Source organism: Dipteris shenzhenensis, chromosome 1, assembly GCF_047967505.1.
Source record: "Dipteris shenzhenensis isolate YYH24624 ecotype China chromosome 1, Dip_SZ_1.0, whole genome shotgun sequence".
In the NCBI taxonomy this organism is placed as follows: domain Eukaryota; kingdom Viridiplantae; phylum Streptophyta; class Polypodiopsida; order Gleicheniales; family Dipteridaceae; genus Dipteris; species Dipteris shenzhenensis.
In genome coordinates, this window is record NC_141596.1 from 62,408,459 (window position 1) to 62,425,243 (window position 16,785).

At 44.7% G+C, this 16,785-nt stretch overlaps 1 protein-coding gene across 4 annotated transcripts in view; it reads left to right on the plus strand.

Annotated features, from left to right (window-relative positions):
• The first annotated feature begins 707 nt into the window (after positions 1-707).
• LOC147906175 (FGGY family of carbohydrate kinase) overlaps positions 708-16,785 on the plus strand; it is a 103,400-nt gene continuing 87,322 nt past the window's right edge. Inside the window, exon 1 of one of the 4 annotated variants that reach the window (XM_087383462.1) lies at positions 708-892. In XM_087383462.1, the coding sequence (XP_087239588.1) occupies positions 832-892 (61 nt within the window). In that variant the 5' untranslated portion in view covers positions 708-831. The remainder of the gene's footprint in view (positions 893-16,785) is intronic. The other 3 variants (XM_087383470.1, XM_087383465.1, XM_087383472.1) reach the window with 3 other exon arrangements.

The following is a 16,785-nucleotide window of genomic DNA, read 5'->3' on the forward strand; positions in this document are numbered from 1 at the left end:
TATGCCTGAGTTAAATCATCCAACATAGCTATTTATTATTATGGTGGGGTACATGTCCTTAGCATATAGACATGGTTGGGTCAGGAAAAGGCAACCCATTGTGCCTACAAGGCAGGCATTATGTCATAAAAGGCCCATTGGGACCCATCATGCCGATGATGTAAGCATCATCATCGTGAAGGTGTAAGATGGCATGATGGAATCAAGGATGCAATAATAAGGTGGCATTCCAATTAGGTGGGGGAATGCTGCTTACAAATCTCACACGAACATATGGAGAGGTGTGTGCACCACATGTGCATAATGACAATGTGTTTTAGGGTGTTTACAGACTAGGATCATGGATGGGAAAGATTGCCTGCCCATGTCCAACCTGGTCTAGATTCATTCAATGCACCATGGGTGGACTGGGGTGCTCGTAGTCTCTAGGTCTTTTTGACACGTCCTTCTACTCCAAGTGCCTAAGGCTATTTACCCACCAAGCCCCTGCTCGTCCAAGCCTCATATTTCTTCCTTGTAGCAGCCGGAGGTCAATAGACATCACCAATATCCAGGCGGTGAGGTTTGTGCCTACTTGCCAGGCAGCGAAGGGTTCAAGTGCCACGAGTCAGATGTGCAATAAACGATCTCTCTTAGGAAATTGTCCGCACGTCTCCTTGGGCAGGGTTCTAATGTGTGGTGAAGAAGTCTAATGTGTGGTGAAGAAGATAAAGTATTTGGTCAAGTTAGAATAGGAATGCCTTGATTGACTTTTGACAAGTTTGCTGCAAACCACATTTTTAGTAGAGCTTCCATAGCCCAAGAATTCCAGCAAGCATTTATCTCCTGTCTATGGCCTCTCAACCCTCTCTTTATCTGGGCGTGGATGTTGGAACTGGCAGTGCTCGGGCAGGTAACGTCCCTCTTCCCCTTCTTTGCTTCACTTCCCCATGCTGGGATTTCAACCCATTATCACTTACGCATTTTGATACCCGCGCATGTTTTAGCTCTTCTTGGTATCTCAGAAACAATCCGCATTTCAAAGGTCTTGCTCCATGTCTCTCTGGCTTCCCACAAGCTACTCGAGCCACTTACATGCCTGATAATAAGATATTGTACCGGCCACCCCCTTTAACTTGGAATTGCAGCACTATCGTGCCCAACGAGTACATCTATAACTTTATTACAAATATCAACTAAAATCACTTTGCGTTAGATCCGCGAAATGTCGCATAATTTTGATGCCATTGTTGCTACTCGGTCAAGCGTCACCTGGAGGATCTATTTGTATAGTGAAAAGACACTGATTGGCACACCAAACCGTGAAGGACATATGCCAACCTATGGGCTCATATTCTGATCAGAAAATGCCTGAGGGAACGAGGTGAAGTTGCAACATGACTCATTACATCAATCTAATAAACATTAACCTTATATCACCTATGTCTGCATGCTCGTCGTAAATACCTCTACTATAGAGTTTCTAGGTTGAAAGAGGCGCCAGCTACTACATAATTTCGATCTGAACCAGGGCTGCAATAAGAAAGGATCATTACTGAACTCCACTAAAAGTTCTAATTCATTTTAATAATCTCTTGGAATGCACGTTAATAATAGCGTATTGACGTCTGTAGCATCCCACACAAAGTAAGAGAGCCCATGTGGGTCGGCGAAGAAGAAGATGCAGCAACAGAGCCCTGAACTTTGTCAGCATAAGATACCTTTAGTGCCGGGACAAAAGTATCTTAAAACAAAGAGCCCACATAACTCTCCATTTTTAGTTTTTGGTGCTGGCGAGTGCCAAGTACAAGCTTTTTTTGTGTTGATTAGTGAAGTTTCTACGTTTTCTCCACACGTGCTACTTGCGATTGGCCAGGGTTCTCATAAAATGAACTGGTAAAGGTAGAAAATGCACATCTGAGCCACACCACATATATATTTCTATTATGATCGTGAACTGGTTTGATATCAGTCAATTTAGAAAGGCAATTGATTTTTCACATCACCTCAATTTTCCTATGAAAGGCCTCTTTAGTTAGATGTTGTTTAGTATGGAATTCTCTACATGCAAAGTTAGAATGCCCCTCTAAAGATGATCTTGCCTGCACTGCTTCTGAATCTGCAATCAGGTTGCCACGATCATGTTGGCCAGACCTGTCAGTCTATTATAATTTTGGCTACGTGACTGACAGTTCAAGTCTGGTTTGCATATTGAAACGGTCTGGTTTGCATATGGGCCTATTTCCTTAGTTCTTCCCTGGACGGGGCCTCTCCAGGCTGTTAGTGAGGCTTGTATGACTGCTAATAGGAATTGAGATATGGAGGCATTTGTTCTCGCTTATTCTATAAGCATATTTGAAAGGCAGACTAGGCATTGGACCTGACTCACTACTTGAACGTTGATTGGGTCATGTACAGTTTAACACATAATATTGAGTGATGTAGCTCAAACCTCAAGCTTCAAGTGTCAAGCAGAGTACATGATTGGTAGCTCCCTAAAGGGTGGGCCTGGGGAGAATCCAATGGGTGCCCTTTTAAGGCACATGTTAGGATGCTTGTTCACCTGCCTTCGACATACATCTCCCTGCTCATTACTTCCTCCCCCAACTCATAGGTCAGGCCCAGTGTAACATGCGGAGACTTGCTGTGCAGAAAATAGATGAGATGTAAAAAGGACAACTCAAGCATGAGAGACACGAGATCTTTCTAACTATTGCACTCTGCCTACTCATCATGCTGGCATAAATGCCCTAACTACTATCTATACATGAGTGTCAAATCGGCGAAGTGAGCTGAAATAACTCCCCTAACTGCGTCTGTGGGAGAAACAGCTATGCTGCTGAAACAGAACCCCCAAACCTCTTGCTTGCTGCTGTCTAAACCCTGGTTGCAATGCTGCGCAGACACCCTTCCTTGGATCGCAAACTGTACTGCCAGCCCCTGCTTCGCCATTCACGCTGCCAGCCCTGTTTGCTGCCAGCCCTTGCCTCGCCATTTTCGCTGCCAGCCCTGCATTGCTATTTCGCTGACAGCCCCCTCGCTATTTGCAGCCCTAGCCTTGCCCATTGCGGCCCTGGTTACCTGCCATTTCCTGACAGCCTGCAGCCCTCTCCTTGCTTCGCCATTTTCGCCCTGCCAAATCAGCACCAGTTGCAGCTATTCGCGTGGTGAAGACAGCCTGTTGACAGCCCGGACCAGACAAGCCTCGTTCTCTCCTCGCAAAACACTGCAACATGGACCTCCGGACAACGATTTGCAGCCTTCTTCTATGCAATAACTTGGCAGATTAAAGTATTGCCAAGTGGAGTCTTTCCAATCTGCTTTTTAAGGATTCTCTTTAACAAATTACAGCAAATGAAAGAATCCACATTAAAGCATGGAAACCCCTGGTAATTCACCCGGCCTTTCAAGGACACCACAGGCATCTGCTACTACACAATATCGTGTTCAAATTGCACAGCCAGCCCATTTTGGAGCCTTTGCATCTTGGGTCTTCTGTGTCACGTGCCCTCTGAGTGACTTGGATCACATCCTTTACCTTCTGCGTGAGGCACCTCAGTTATATTATTTCCTCAGCACAGTACAGGTTGTGTTCCACGAGACACGAAGATATCCGGAACACGATATTCCTCAAGAGTTTGCTGTTCATTTTTGGAGAGAATTTTACCCTTCACCTTCGGCATCTCCAGGGTACTCTCCACCTCCTTCAGCTCCCAGATATCCTCCTCTACAGGTTGTACCTTCTCCAAGTGAGTATTTACATTCTGAAGGCACTCCCTCTCCTGGATATCCTCCTCTTCCGACAGCAGCTCCTTACCCTTTTTCAGATCCATGGACTCTGCTACCTACCCCTGTCCTATCACGAGCAGTAACACCATTTTCAGAATCTCCAGTGTTACCTCAGACAGGATCTCCCTTACCAGATTTCCACGGGTGGTTCCATCCTGCCTCGCCTGCCCCCTCCAATATGAGCAACCTCAGGGAGCAGCCCGAATCCTCTTTCAGGAATGGTACAAACTAGAGCGCAAGTTCGCGCTTTTCTCACAGGGATTTCCGACATGTCGCACCGCTCGCGTGAAGCCTCTTCAGAGATTAAAGAATCAAGTGCCAAAAAGACCCCTGAAGGCAACGTCCAAAGTGAATCCCTATTGCAACTTCAAATATCTCAGCTTCAGGACAACATCTCCGACTTGGTTCAAAAAGTTCAACAACTCCAAGATTCTTGAAGTCCAGCACATACAGAGGATGACGTGACGCAAGCCGACGACGATGCGGACTCTTTCCCACCAGAGGTAGAAAACACTGAACTACGTGCCCTCTACCGATTACTTCAAGCTTCCAAAACTAAAAGACTTGACGTCAAACTTCCGGAAGCCTACACTGGTCAACGTAATCGCCGAACAGTAGACCAATGGCTCGCTAAAATGCGCATGTATTTTGACACTGTTGACCTCACGGAAGGCAAAAAGATCGCCTTGGCAGCCTCCCTCCTGAAGGAAACAGCATTTCTATGGTGGCAAAGACGCTTAAAGGACGGAAAAAGTGTGTTAACATGGGAACGTTTTGAACACGTGCTCCGTAAGCAGTTTGTACCTGCCAATGCGGACTTCCAAGCACGTTCAAAACTCCGACAGTTGGAGCAAACGGGTTCCCTGTCTTCCTATATCTCTTAGTTCACCACATTGGTGCTGGAGATTGATGGTTTAAGTGAGGATGATCGCCTTCATGCTTTCATCTCAGGCCTAAATCCCTCGTTACGCATTGATGTTCTTAAAGCAAACATCACCACCACAGATGGCGCTATTGCTTACGCAGAGCGCATTACAGATTTCCTAAACACAGGGAAGCAGAGTGCTAATCGCACACAGAACTCTCCTATGGCCAAAGGTGCTCGCCCTCAAGATAACACCAGGTTTCGAAAAAACTTCGGTAATCCAGGTCAGTGACAGTCTCAAGATCCCCAGAAGCCTCAGAAATCATTTGCTGGATTCCAACAGAAGCACTCCCCCAAGGATCGTGTTTCTTCTTCTTCACAAAGTCATTACCGACATCCCCAACATAAAGGTGCGGCCATTGACAAGAAGAACAACTCTAGCACAAAAGGACTTTGTACGATCTGTACAGGCGACCATAGATGGTTCGATTGTCCCAAGCGACCAAAGCAAAATTCTAATATGGAACCTAGCACTTCCCAAAAAGAAGATGCTACCTCAGCACAAGACAAGAAAGGCAAAGCTGTTCGAATGGCGAATACCATCCACCTGAGCCTTGCCAGCAACCCCGAACCTTCCCTGGCCACTGAAGTACTTTGCGTTCAAGGATCGATTCGTGGAACAACGGTCACCATCCTCATCGACAGTGGCTGTTCTCATAATTTCCTAGCCAGTTCTGTGGTCGATAAACTTCGATTGACCACCAGTCCTAGTCTCATGGACTATCAGATTGAACTCGCAAATGGAACAACTTTCTTGTGCAACACCAGGATCAAAAACTTGTCTTTTCGCATCCAACATTATACGGACAAGTTGAACTTCGACATTATGCCTCTTTCTCGATACGATGTCATACTCGGACAACAATGGCTCTACGACTATGATCCATCAATCAGTTTTCGCAGCCATACTATCCAGTTTGTCCACCAGGGAAAACTTATTGAGCTAACTGGGGATTCTCCTTCAACCCCAGTTGCCTCTGCCCTACAAGTAAAGAAGTGGGTTCGTAAACGCCAAGCAAAGACTTCACTTCTGTTGGTTACGGCAGTAGAGGAGACACCAACAAAGGATCCTCCTGAATACCTCAACCAACCTTTTTTCCAGCCTTACCTGGATCTTTTTCCACAGGAATTGCCAAAGCAGTTACCACCTCGACGACCAGTGGATCACCCAATCGAACTTATTCCCGGCAGTAATCCATCGTCGAAACCTCCTTATCGGGTTTCTCACACTCAAAATGAAGAAATTCAAAGACAGGTCACCGAACTACTCGACAAAGGTCACATTCGGCCTAGTCGCAGCCCTTTCGGATCTCCTGTACTACTTGTGGAAAAAAAGAACAAGTCAATGCGCCTCTGCATCGACTATCGAGCCCTCAACAAGCTCACTATCAAAAACAAGTATCCATTGCCTCGCATCGATGACCTCTTCGATCAACTTCTACATGCAACACAATTCTCCAAGATTGATCTTCGTTCAGGTTATCATCAAATTCGTATACGAGAAGGCGATGAGTACAAGACAGCTTTTCGAACAAAGTATGGACACTATGAATGTTTGGTCATGCCTTTTGGGTTAAACAATGCCCCGGCCACATTCATGACATTAATGAACGACATCTTCAAGCCTTTCCTCGATAAGTTCGTCATCGTTTACCTCGATGACATCCTCGTTTTCAGCAGATCCCTACATGAGCACAAACAACATCTTCACCAAGTTTTTGAAGTTCTCCGCGCAAATTCTCTCTACATCAACATTGAGAAGAGTGAGTTCTTCAAGACCCAACTTGAATATTTGGGACATGTTATTTCCGCTCAAGGTATCTCTGTGGATCCCAAGAAGGTCGAGGTAATCCGAAACTGGCCTACTCCAAAGAATGTTCATGATGTCCGCTCTTTTCTTGGATTGGCAAACTTTTATCATACAAAGGTCTATCAGTTTTCCGAAATCGCAGCTCCTATGTCCGAATTATTGAAAAGCACATCAATTTTTCAGTGGCTTCCCGAGTCAGAGTATAGTTTCCAACAACTCAAGCAAGCACTCACTACCACACCAGTTATGGCTATTGCTGACCCAAATCTCCCATTTGAGGTCATGACCGACGCTTCCGACATCGCTACTGGAGCAGTCTTGATGCAAGAAGGCAGAGTTATTGCTTTTGACAGCCATAAACATTCTGATATCCAAACCCGATATCCGGTTTATGATAAGGAGTTTCTTGCTGTTGTACATGCTTATCGCTCTTGGAAACATTATCTCATGGGAGCCGACTCTGTGGTCAAAACAGACCATCACTCTTTAAAGTACATCTTTACTCAGCCAGTCATGAACGCTCGACAAGCAGGCTGGGTTGAGTTTCTGGCCAACTTTCACATGACCATTGAGTACATACCAGGACTACGCAATGTAGTTGCAGATGCTCTCAGCAGGTTACCTCTAGCATCAGCCATGGTAATCTCTACATTATCTGTGGATGTTCCGAATTCATTCAAAGGCAAGTATTTCAATGATAAAGACTTCGGCACCGCAGTACAGGTTCTTTCCAAAGATCAACCTTCGACTTCCGAACAAAAGATTTTCTCATCCTATTCTTATACGGACGACCTTCTGTATTATCAAGATCGCGTCTGTGTACCAGATGACAAGGATGTTCGACGTCTTTTGTTAAAAGAGCATCATGTAGTTCCTTATGCTGCCCATCCAGGCATCAATAAGACTTATCGGTTACTCAGTGCAACATACTACTGGCCTCAGATGAAAAGAGATGTCATCAAAATGGTTACATCTTGCTAATCTTGTCAACAAATGAAAGCAAGTCGACGACTTCCAACAGGACTTCTTCAGCCTCTTCCAGTTCCAACTGAAAGGTGGGAAAGTATTTCCATGGATTTCATTACAACACTACCACGATCTTCCCGAGGTAATACTCAGATTATGGTAATTGTTGATCGCTTGTCCAAAATGGCACACTTTGTTGCTTGCAAAAGCAGTGCACAGGGCCCGGACATAGCCAAACTCTTTATACAACACATCTTCCGACACCATGGATTACCCAAGAATATCATATCCGACAGAGATCCTAAGTTTACCAGTCACTTTTGGATTTCACTGTTCGAATCTTTGGGTACAACTCTACTGTTCAGTTCAGCTTACCACCCAGAATCAGATGGCCAGACTGAAAGAGTCAACCAAGTTCTGGAAGAAATGCTTCGACATTATGTTCAGTCACGCCTCGCAGCCTGGAAAGAGTATCTACCACTCCTTGAGTTTGCTTATAATAACTCTTTCCATAGTGCCATCAGCATGATTCCATTCCAAGCAGCTTATGGACACACTCCGATTGTACCAACAAATTTTGTACTTCAACATCGAGTGGCCCTAGCTGATCAACTGGTTCAAGAAATGCAAGACATTCTACTACAAGTCAGGGATCATATGCGAAAAGCGCAAGAGCGGTATCAACGGTCTGCCAACAAACATAGACGTCACCTGGAATTTAACACTGGTGACATGGTGCTATTATTTGTAGCCCCACATCGCTATAAGACGGTTAAGTCTGTGTTTCCTAAGTTGCGACCCAGATACTATGGACCTTTCCGGATCGTCAAGAAAAATTCACCTTTAAGTTATAAATTGAAATTACCACCATCATGGGGTAAAATCCATCTAACATTTCATATTTCTTGGCTAAAGACGTACATTCTAGGCGATGAAGCAGTTCCTCCTGCAGGTGATTATGTCCTAGAAATCGAAGACGATTATGTTCTCCTTATTCCTGAGCGTATTCTGGACCATCGACAGCGAGAGACTCAACATCGAATTATCACGGAATTCCTTGTTCTTTGGCGAGATCTGGACGACTCCGACGCTACTTGGCAGTCTGATGAAGACTTGCAGCAGTACCCTGATCTTTTACAGCAGTATTTTCAGAATCTACCATGATATTTTCTACATCAGTTCATTATCTCCACCAGGGTCTTCTTTTGAGTGGGAGGGGATGTCACGATCTGTGACGTATTCCTTTCTCTTTCTAGACTTATGGAGTGTTTAATGAATGGACACTTGTGGAAGGGTATGACCTTTCGACGGGACACTTCCTAATGAGGCATAACCCTTCACAAGAGACATTCGAATGAAGAGACATTCCTATTGTAATGTACCCTCTCATCAAGGGTCACACCCTTCACAAGGGGTACACACTTCTTCATGCACATACCCTTTGGAGTACACACCTTTTCATGTGTGACTCTTCACTCTCTATATAAGAGAGGCCCAATTGTATGGATGACATAACACATCCACCCTACAGATATTCAAGCAATACAATTATTCCTTGTTCTCTGCTATCTCAGTCTCTTTTCTGTTCCTTAGCATATTTCTAAATATAGTAAATCTAGGACTGTTCCTTAGCATATTTCTAAATATAGTAAATCTAGGATTTCTTACAGATTTAGCAGCCCTGTGGGCCGACTTGGGAGGGGCCAAGGCTGCTATAAAAGGCGCCTTCCCCAGGCATTCCCTATACTTGGCGCTGTCCTTTGGGGGCCCAAAACCTTTCAAAGATGCTGCGTGGGGTGCCTTTCAAAGATGCTGCGTGGGGTGGTGCGATTTGCTGACAAGGCAGCCAGTTTCACTGCAACCTGGGCTTGACCCTGGTGCATGTGACACCTAGAACAACAATAGGGATTTGCAAAGCCTTTCATAGGCTCAGATCCAGTCTGAAACTCACAGACCACCCTGAGGAAATGGCAGCTACATCACAGTCTGTGAAAATGGCAGTTACAGACCAGTCTTTGGAAATGGTACTTACAGACCAGTCTGTAAATGGCAGTGATAGACCAGTCTGTGAGATGGTATTACTACAGGAGCCTTCAAGGCTATAAAAGGAGCCTTTCCCCTCATTCAGGACAATCTTGAGCAGTCAGTTCAGCAGGATTGAACCCAGGAGCAGCGAGGGGGTAAGCTCCCTCAGCCATAGCCTCCAGAGCAGCACCAATGCCTCGACAATTAGCCTCCGCCACGGACAGCTTCATAGCCTCAGCCTAGCCCTTCAGTGGGGACCAAGGTGTATGTCTTCTCATTGAGGGACTGGCAGTGGTAAAAGGGGGTATTCCGGTGATTGCCAGGCCCCAACCTAAAAAGTAAAGATAGTAGCTAGCAAACCCCGAGTATCCATGATGTGATGTCTTTTTATGCATGACCACGATCTCTTTTACGCCTGCTTTGTAGACTTTCAGAAGGCCTTTGAGACAGTCCCACGAGCCCGCATGATTAGGAAACTCTAGGAGATGCAAATCCCAGGTGTTACGTCAACTATAATACCGTGTGACCACGGTATAAGGTGGGAAGCCAAAGGGCTTGGCAGCACTTGCATTAATAGGGCCTAAAGGGCTTGGGTCTAGGGTCATGCCTAGGCCTAGGCATTTATGATGTGGTGCATGAGTCCTAGAGAGGGCTATAAAGAGAGGAGTATGTGGCACCAAAGCTGGAGGCCAAGTGGCGAGTGCTGAGCAAGGGGGAGGATTCTGGAAGGAGAGCTCCACATGGAAAGTGGATGAGGAAAGGAACTGAAGGGTGTTTACAAGGGGTATGAGAGGAGCTCACGGAATCGGTGGTTGGGAGGTAATCGAAGTAGAAGCCCTCTATGTCTGAGGTCTCGTTACATTGGTATCAGAGCCAAGTTGAGAGGATTCGTAATCGGTGGAGTTCTTTCAAGGGATTTTCGTGCACGGTGACAGGACGAGGAAAATGATTTCAGATTTCAGAATTTCGGAGTCTGAGCCCCAAGAGGCTTGCTCAATGCTCAGACGGGTTTTGCGCACCAGAATCGATGAAGAACTGGCGCTGAAGTACTGACAGCCAAAATTTTTGGCTGCACGCTTTGCGAAGCGTATCTTTGTGGGGCATAGAATATGAGGGTGGAAGCGTGGAGAGCCGTGCGGGTGCGAGTTCTGCAACTTGTTATTACTCAGGCACTCAAGAGAACTTTGGAGTCCAAACGATTTTGCACTTAAGAGCGCTGACACAGTGGAGGACTAATAGCCTATACTACTATAGTAGTAAGTACTACAGTTGCGTAGCGGGGCTGCAGGACTTGGGAGCGCTGCAAGTCTATGAAGTCACCTACAAGTTGTGAAGCCTTGAATGAGAGCGCAGCGGAAATCGAAACCCAGGCCAGGAGTTGCGCGGTGCTGTGAAGGAGGCGATACTCTTCATCTTTAGTAGATTCTTTACTACTTGATGTTGTATCTTGTACTGTTGTACGTGCTGCTGCCGCGCAGCAGCAAACGGAGGTCCAGGCAAAGATTCACAGAGAGCTACAGAGAAACATAGATTCACAGAGGCTGTCACCATGTCATCCAAAGGTTGAGAAATTTTTTTAAGCCACCTCATCAGAGCATCTCTACCCCTCTTAAGTCATAAGCCCCCCCTCTCTTTTCAAAGTCTTTTCACCCCATTCTTCTTTCCAAACTCCTTAGCCTCGCCAAACTCGAAGAAGAAGCTCGAGGAACGGGTCGAAAAGTTTGAAGTAAAGAGTATAAAGAAGAGCGGGATCGGGGAGAGAGATTAAGAAATAAAAGCGTGAGGACACGTCGACTTCGAAGACAAATCCAACGCCTCGAACAAATATCAGGGAAGTGGGCACTACATTTTTTTCTCTTTGACATAAGCGTTCTGCTTTATAATTTTTGGAAAATATACGTCTTTAAAATGACAACCCGAGAAAGGGATGGTATGATTAGGAAGGTCGAGGAAAGGGCTAAAAAGGGAAAAGCAATAGTTGGAGAGGAAACACATGAGGAGGTACAAACCGAAACGCAAGAGGATAATGTGGAAATGGAGGATATTGATTACGGTGATTATGGAATTTTGTATGTGGAATTCACTAACCTTGAAACTCGAACGCAAAATATAGAAACACAGTTAGGGGTTATTAGTGAAACATTAAAAACCCTAGCTGAAGCTATAACTAAGATAGCCGATTCTCAATCAGTATCTATTACTGAAAAATCACCGATTCCTCCTAATCAAGTCGAGAGGTCTACCTCTCGACTTATAGAAACCTCGAACATTCTTAAGGACTTAAAATTGCCAATTTTCAATGGGGAAGAAAAGGAGCGTAATAAAGATGTGATTAATACGTTCTTGCAAAAATGGCAAGACTTCCACCGACTCAGGAATACACCTCCTGAAAATCAAGTCGTGGAAACAAGTCTTTCCCTTGGAAATAAAGCCTATAAAGGGTGGATGAGGCTCAGAGAGAGTGATAGAATTCCAAGATATTGGATTGAGTTTGAACAAGCCTTCCTAAAAGAGTTTTTATCGAAAAATAAATTAGAAAGAGCGTGGGAGGCTTGGGACAAGTGCACTATGGGTAAAAACACTCTAGTCCAGTACATAGCGAATAATAGGGAGGCAGTCCTTAAGTTGAAGGGAATTAATGAATTCCAAAAGATAAGGGGTTTCGTGAGAGGTCTCAAAGACGCTTATAAGGTTGAGGTGAAAAGAAATTCTCCAAAAACCTTTGAGGAAGCCATTAAGTATGCCCAAATATACAATGATACGACGGGGAAATTCAGAGTTGGAACTTCGGAGCAAACAGGTTTTGTTCCAAAGTTCAATAAATTTTCCAATTTGAAAAGAAAGGACACTTTAAGAAGGAGGTTCCTCAGGCACCACCTAAGAAACCTCAAACATAAAATTATCCTCTCTTGAAGAAAGAGGATTATGAAAAGGCTAGGCAAGAAAATCTTTGCTTCAAATGTTTAGGCAAAGATCATGCTACCTGGAACTGTCCTAAAAATAAACTAGTAGGAGCTAAAGCCTCAAATAGACCTCCACAACGACAAGTGCATGCGGTGCAAGTGTTGTCGCTTAATGGTACTAGAAAGTACACTGAGGTAGAGGTCTATCATGAGGATAGCACCCTCATGTGCTGTCTATCATCGGCAATGTGGCAGCCCACCTTTGGTCCTCATGATTTAATGAGGATGCATGGAAAAATTAAGGGGCAAAGAGTAAGAGTGATGGTCGATGATAGTGCAACACATAATTTCTTGAACTACTCGTTAGTTAAGAAATTAAAATTGCTTGAGAGTCCTAGTGCCCATAAATATGTGGTCTCTGTGGCAAAGGGTAGTGATAAAAAAGTTTGGGATACCATGATATACGGTGTAGAGGTGGATATTCAAGGCTATCAGGATGCCTTGGATTTCCAAATCATGCATCTCGACCGAACAGATGTAGTGCTTGGTCGAGAATGGCTTTATAGTCTTGGGCATAGCTTACAGAGGAGTTATCTTAATAACTCCATTATGTTTGAAAAAGAGGGTAGAGTCTTCCAGATTCAAGGAGAACATGATGTGCCTAACTCTCCTCTTATTTGTTCGATGGAATTGGAATGACTACTACACCAAGAAGAATGCGAGGTATATCTTTGTGAACTTACTTTTATTAGTGATTTTATGTCTTCTGCATCGGAAAGAAGTAAGGTTGTTTTTGATAATGTTAAAAAGTATAAATCTTCTTTCAATAATTTAATGTTTGAATTTAAAGATGTTTTTCTGTCTGATTTACGTGATGGTTTACCTCCTGAGAGAGAAGTAGATCATAAAATAGATTTAATTCCTGGATCTACCCCTGTGTAAATAAGTATCCTATGCCTCGCATTGATGAGCTGATCAATTGCAAGGGGCAAAATACTTTACTAAAATTGATTTAAGATCAGGATATCACCAAGTACGAATTAGGGAAGAGGATGTCCCTAAGACATCATTTCGTACTAGGTATGGGCATTATCAATTTAAAGTAATGCCATTTGGATTAACAAATGCTCCAGCAACTTTCATGACACTTACGAATAGTGTCTTAAGGCCATATCTAGGGAAATTTGCTGTAGTATTTTTAGATGATATCCTTATTTATAGTAAAACCAGGAAAAGCCATTTGGAACATTTGCGAAAAGTGTTCCAGCTGCTTAGAGATAATTCACTCTTTGCTAAAGAATCCTGTCACGAAGACGTGAAAAGTGATGTAAAGTATCTTCGTAACTCAACCTACGCTTAACCCAAGGTTAACCATGGTTAAGTGTTGTAATGGTTTGGCCGTGAGGGACTGGCTAGAGGAAGTGCACACTTCCTAGAAGTTTCTAAGGGCAAAATCTAGGTGCACCACTAGGCCCTAGGGGCCATGCAAAGGCTTTAAAAGAGGGGTCTAAAAGTTGGGCCCAAGGACAACCAATGTTGTCCTTGGTATGGGGGTTAGGACTTTAATGAAGGGGCAAATGGCAAGGAGGAGATGCCATTTGTCATGCATGTGTATGCATGCCCTTCCCCCACCTTCCATCTCTCTCCCCTCACTCTCCTAGAGGTGTTGGACGTTTTTAGTTGTTCTTGTGCAGTTTTTGAGCTGTTTGAGCTGTCTGTTTTCAGCCGTTTTAAGCTGTTTTAACTGTGTTTTGATTGTTCCAAGGCTAGTTTGCACTTCTATGAAGTGCCAGAAGTCATTTTTGAACTTTTTGAAAATTTTCGTACGGACTGTATGGACGTTCGTGCAGCTGTACGGAATCCGTACGGACGTGTTCAGCTGCCTCCAGCAGGTGCCCGGGGTTGGCTTTTGTTGTGCTGGACCTTTGTGCACATGTTTCTGGCTGCGTGGTGGCTTCTAGAGCTGTTCTGGAGCTGTTTTGGAGCTGTTTTGGACTAGTGCAGGCTGCAGGAGGAACTTTCCCTGCTACTTTTGGCACCCTCTCTTAGGAGGACTCAGGCACAGATCCCGAGGCAATCATTTCGGGGCAGATCTGTGGACCATCTTTTCTCTATAGCTCTTTCTTGTTCATTCTCCGCTCTCTCCTTCATTTCTCTCTTCTCCTGATTGTTGGAAGACACCTGCACCCTGCGGGGAGCTGTTTACACCAGGAGACAAGATTTGGGGGGTGATGAGCTAGTCAGAGGGAGAGTACACACCCTGAAGGTTTGTGTAGGCTCACGGAAGCAAAAGGTGCACAAGAGTGGAGCAAGAAGTGGAAGCCGTCACATCAACTAGTAGAATGAAATGAAAGTAACTAAGTACTATAAAAGAGAACCCTAGGACCTAGTGTCCTAGTGGTACCACTAGTACTAGGTGTCATAAGACACTAAAAGTACTAGGTGACCTAAGTGCCAATAACGAAAGCTACATGGCACATACCAGGGCCTAGAGGGCATCAATACGACCGGGAGAAGTATGGGCTGAAGTATTCTGGAAACGTCTCAGAATACTTGGTATTTTCTGGTCATGGTGGCACATGTTCATCCAAAAGGATATAGCCACCTATGAATGTACAAGGTATGCCAAATCATGTAACAAAGGGAACCAAGTGTAAAGCTTGTCGAAAGACTTCAAACTTGGGACGAGGAAGTGCCTTTGTAAACATATCTGCAATGTTGTCCTCTGTGGGAAGGTATGACAACTCTCTGTCTCCTGCTGACAACCGCTCTCGAACATAATGATAGTGAACTTCAATGTGCTTGGTACGCGCATGAAACATTGGATTATGCGCAATGGCCAAAGCACTCTGGCTGTCAGTGTAGACAATAGTGGAGGATGTTTGGCGAATACCAAGATCTGTAAGTAATTGTCGAAGCCAGACACACTCTACTATAGCGGTGAAGGCTGCCCTGTACTCAGCCTCACAGCTGGATGTGGCAACTGTTGGTTGCTTCTTGCTGAGCCAAGAGATACATGAACTGCCAAGCAAAAAACAATTGCCGGTATGTGACACTTGGTGCCGGAACAACCTGCCCAGTCACTATCCGTGTAAGCATGCATGGTAAGTGAACCCTGATAACCATAGAAGAGGGCTAAATCTTGAGTGCCTCTAAGATATCTGAAGACTCTCTTCACTGCCTGCCAATGCTGTGAATTGGGCATGCGCATGAACCTGCTGAGCTGGGATATTGCATACTGTAAGTCAGGTCTGGTGTGGCATAAGTAAATGAGACATCTAACAGCCTGCTGGTAAAGAGTGATATCACATGGTGGGCTCCCATCATCAGCTGAAAATTTGAAGCCAGGGTCCACTTGAGTAGAGATTGGCTTGCAATCCTCAAATTGAAAACGATCAAGGAGCTGTCCATACCTGGACTGTGACATCATGATACCCCCCTCAACATGAGCAAACTGAATGACATTGCTGCAAATCAGCCTTGAAAGCTGCAATATGCTGAGTATCAGGGCCCCTGATCAGTATGTCATCCACATATAAAATCAGCACTAAAAAATCAGATCCACTCCCACGGACATAAAGAGTGGGCTCTGTGGGGCTATTCTGAAAACCAAGGGACAGTAAATGTGCATGAATTTTAGCATACCATGCCCGGGGTGCCTGCTTCAAACCATAAAGGGCTTTTCTCAGCCGACATACCTTGTTTTCAGAGCCAACAACCTCAAAGCCAGGAGGTTGTGTCACATAAACTTCTTCCTGCAGATCCCCATGAAGAAAGGCAGTATTGATGTCAAGTTGGTGCACTTGCCAATGGTGATGGGCTGCAATGGCAATGACACATCTAATAGTAGTAATCCTGGAAGTGGGAGCAAAGGTCTCCTCAAAGTCAATGCCTTGTTGTTGGGCATACCCTTTTGCAACAAGACGGGCTTTGTGTCGATCTATGTTGCCATCAGATTTCCTTTTTAATTTGTAGACCCACCGGGTACCAATGGCATGCTTGCCGGGAGGGAGATCTACTAATTCCCATGTGTCATTTTTGGCAATAGATTGTAGCTCAGCTCTCATTGCATCCATCCACTCTTTGCTGTCAAAAGCATCTTTATGGCACAAAGGCTCTTCATTGCAAGCTGTAGCAAGGAGTGCAAACTCAAAAAAGTGACCATGCATCTGTCTATTCCCTGATCTTGTCCGGGCAGTAAGAGGTTGATCTTGTTTGCTGTCCCTCAATGTGTCAAGAAGCCATCTGGGAACTTGCCTTTGCTGTCTATTGACAACTCTTTCTTCAATCATTGCATCATGAATAGTGGGATCATTTTGTGTTGGAAGAGGAACCTGCAAATTAGCATGGGGTGCTGGCTGATCATTGCTTGTTGGAGGACCTACAGG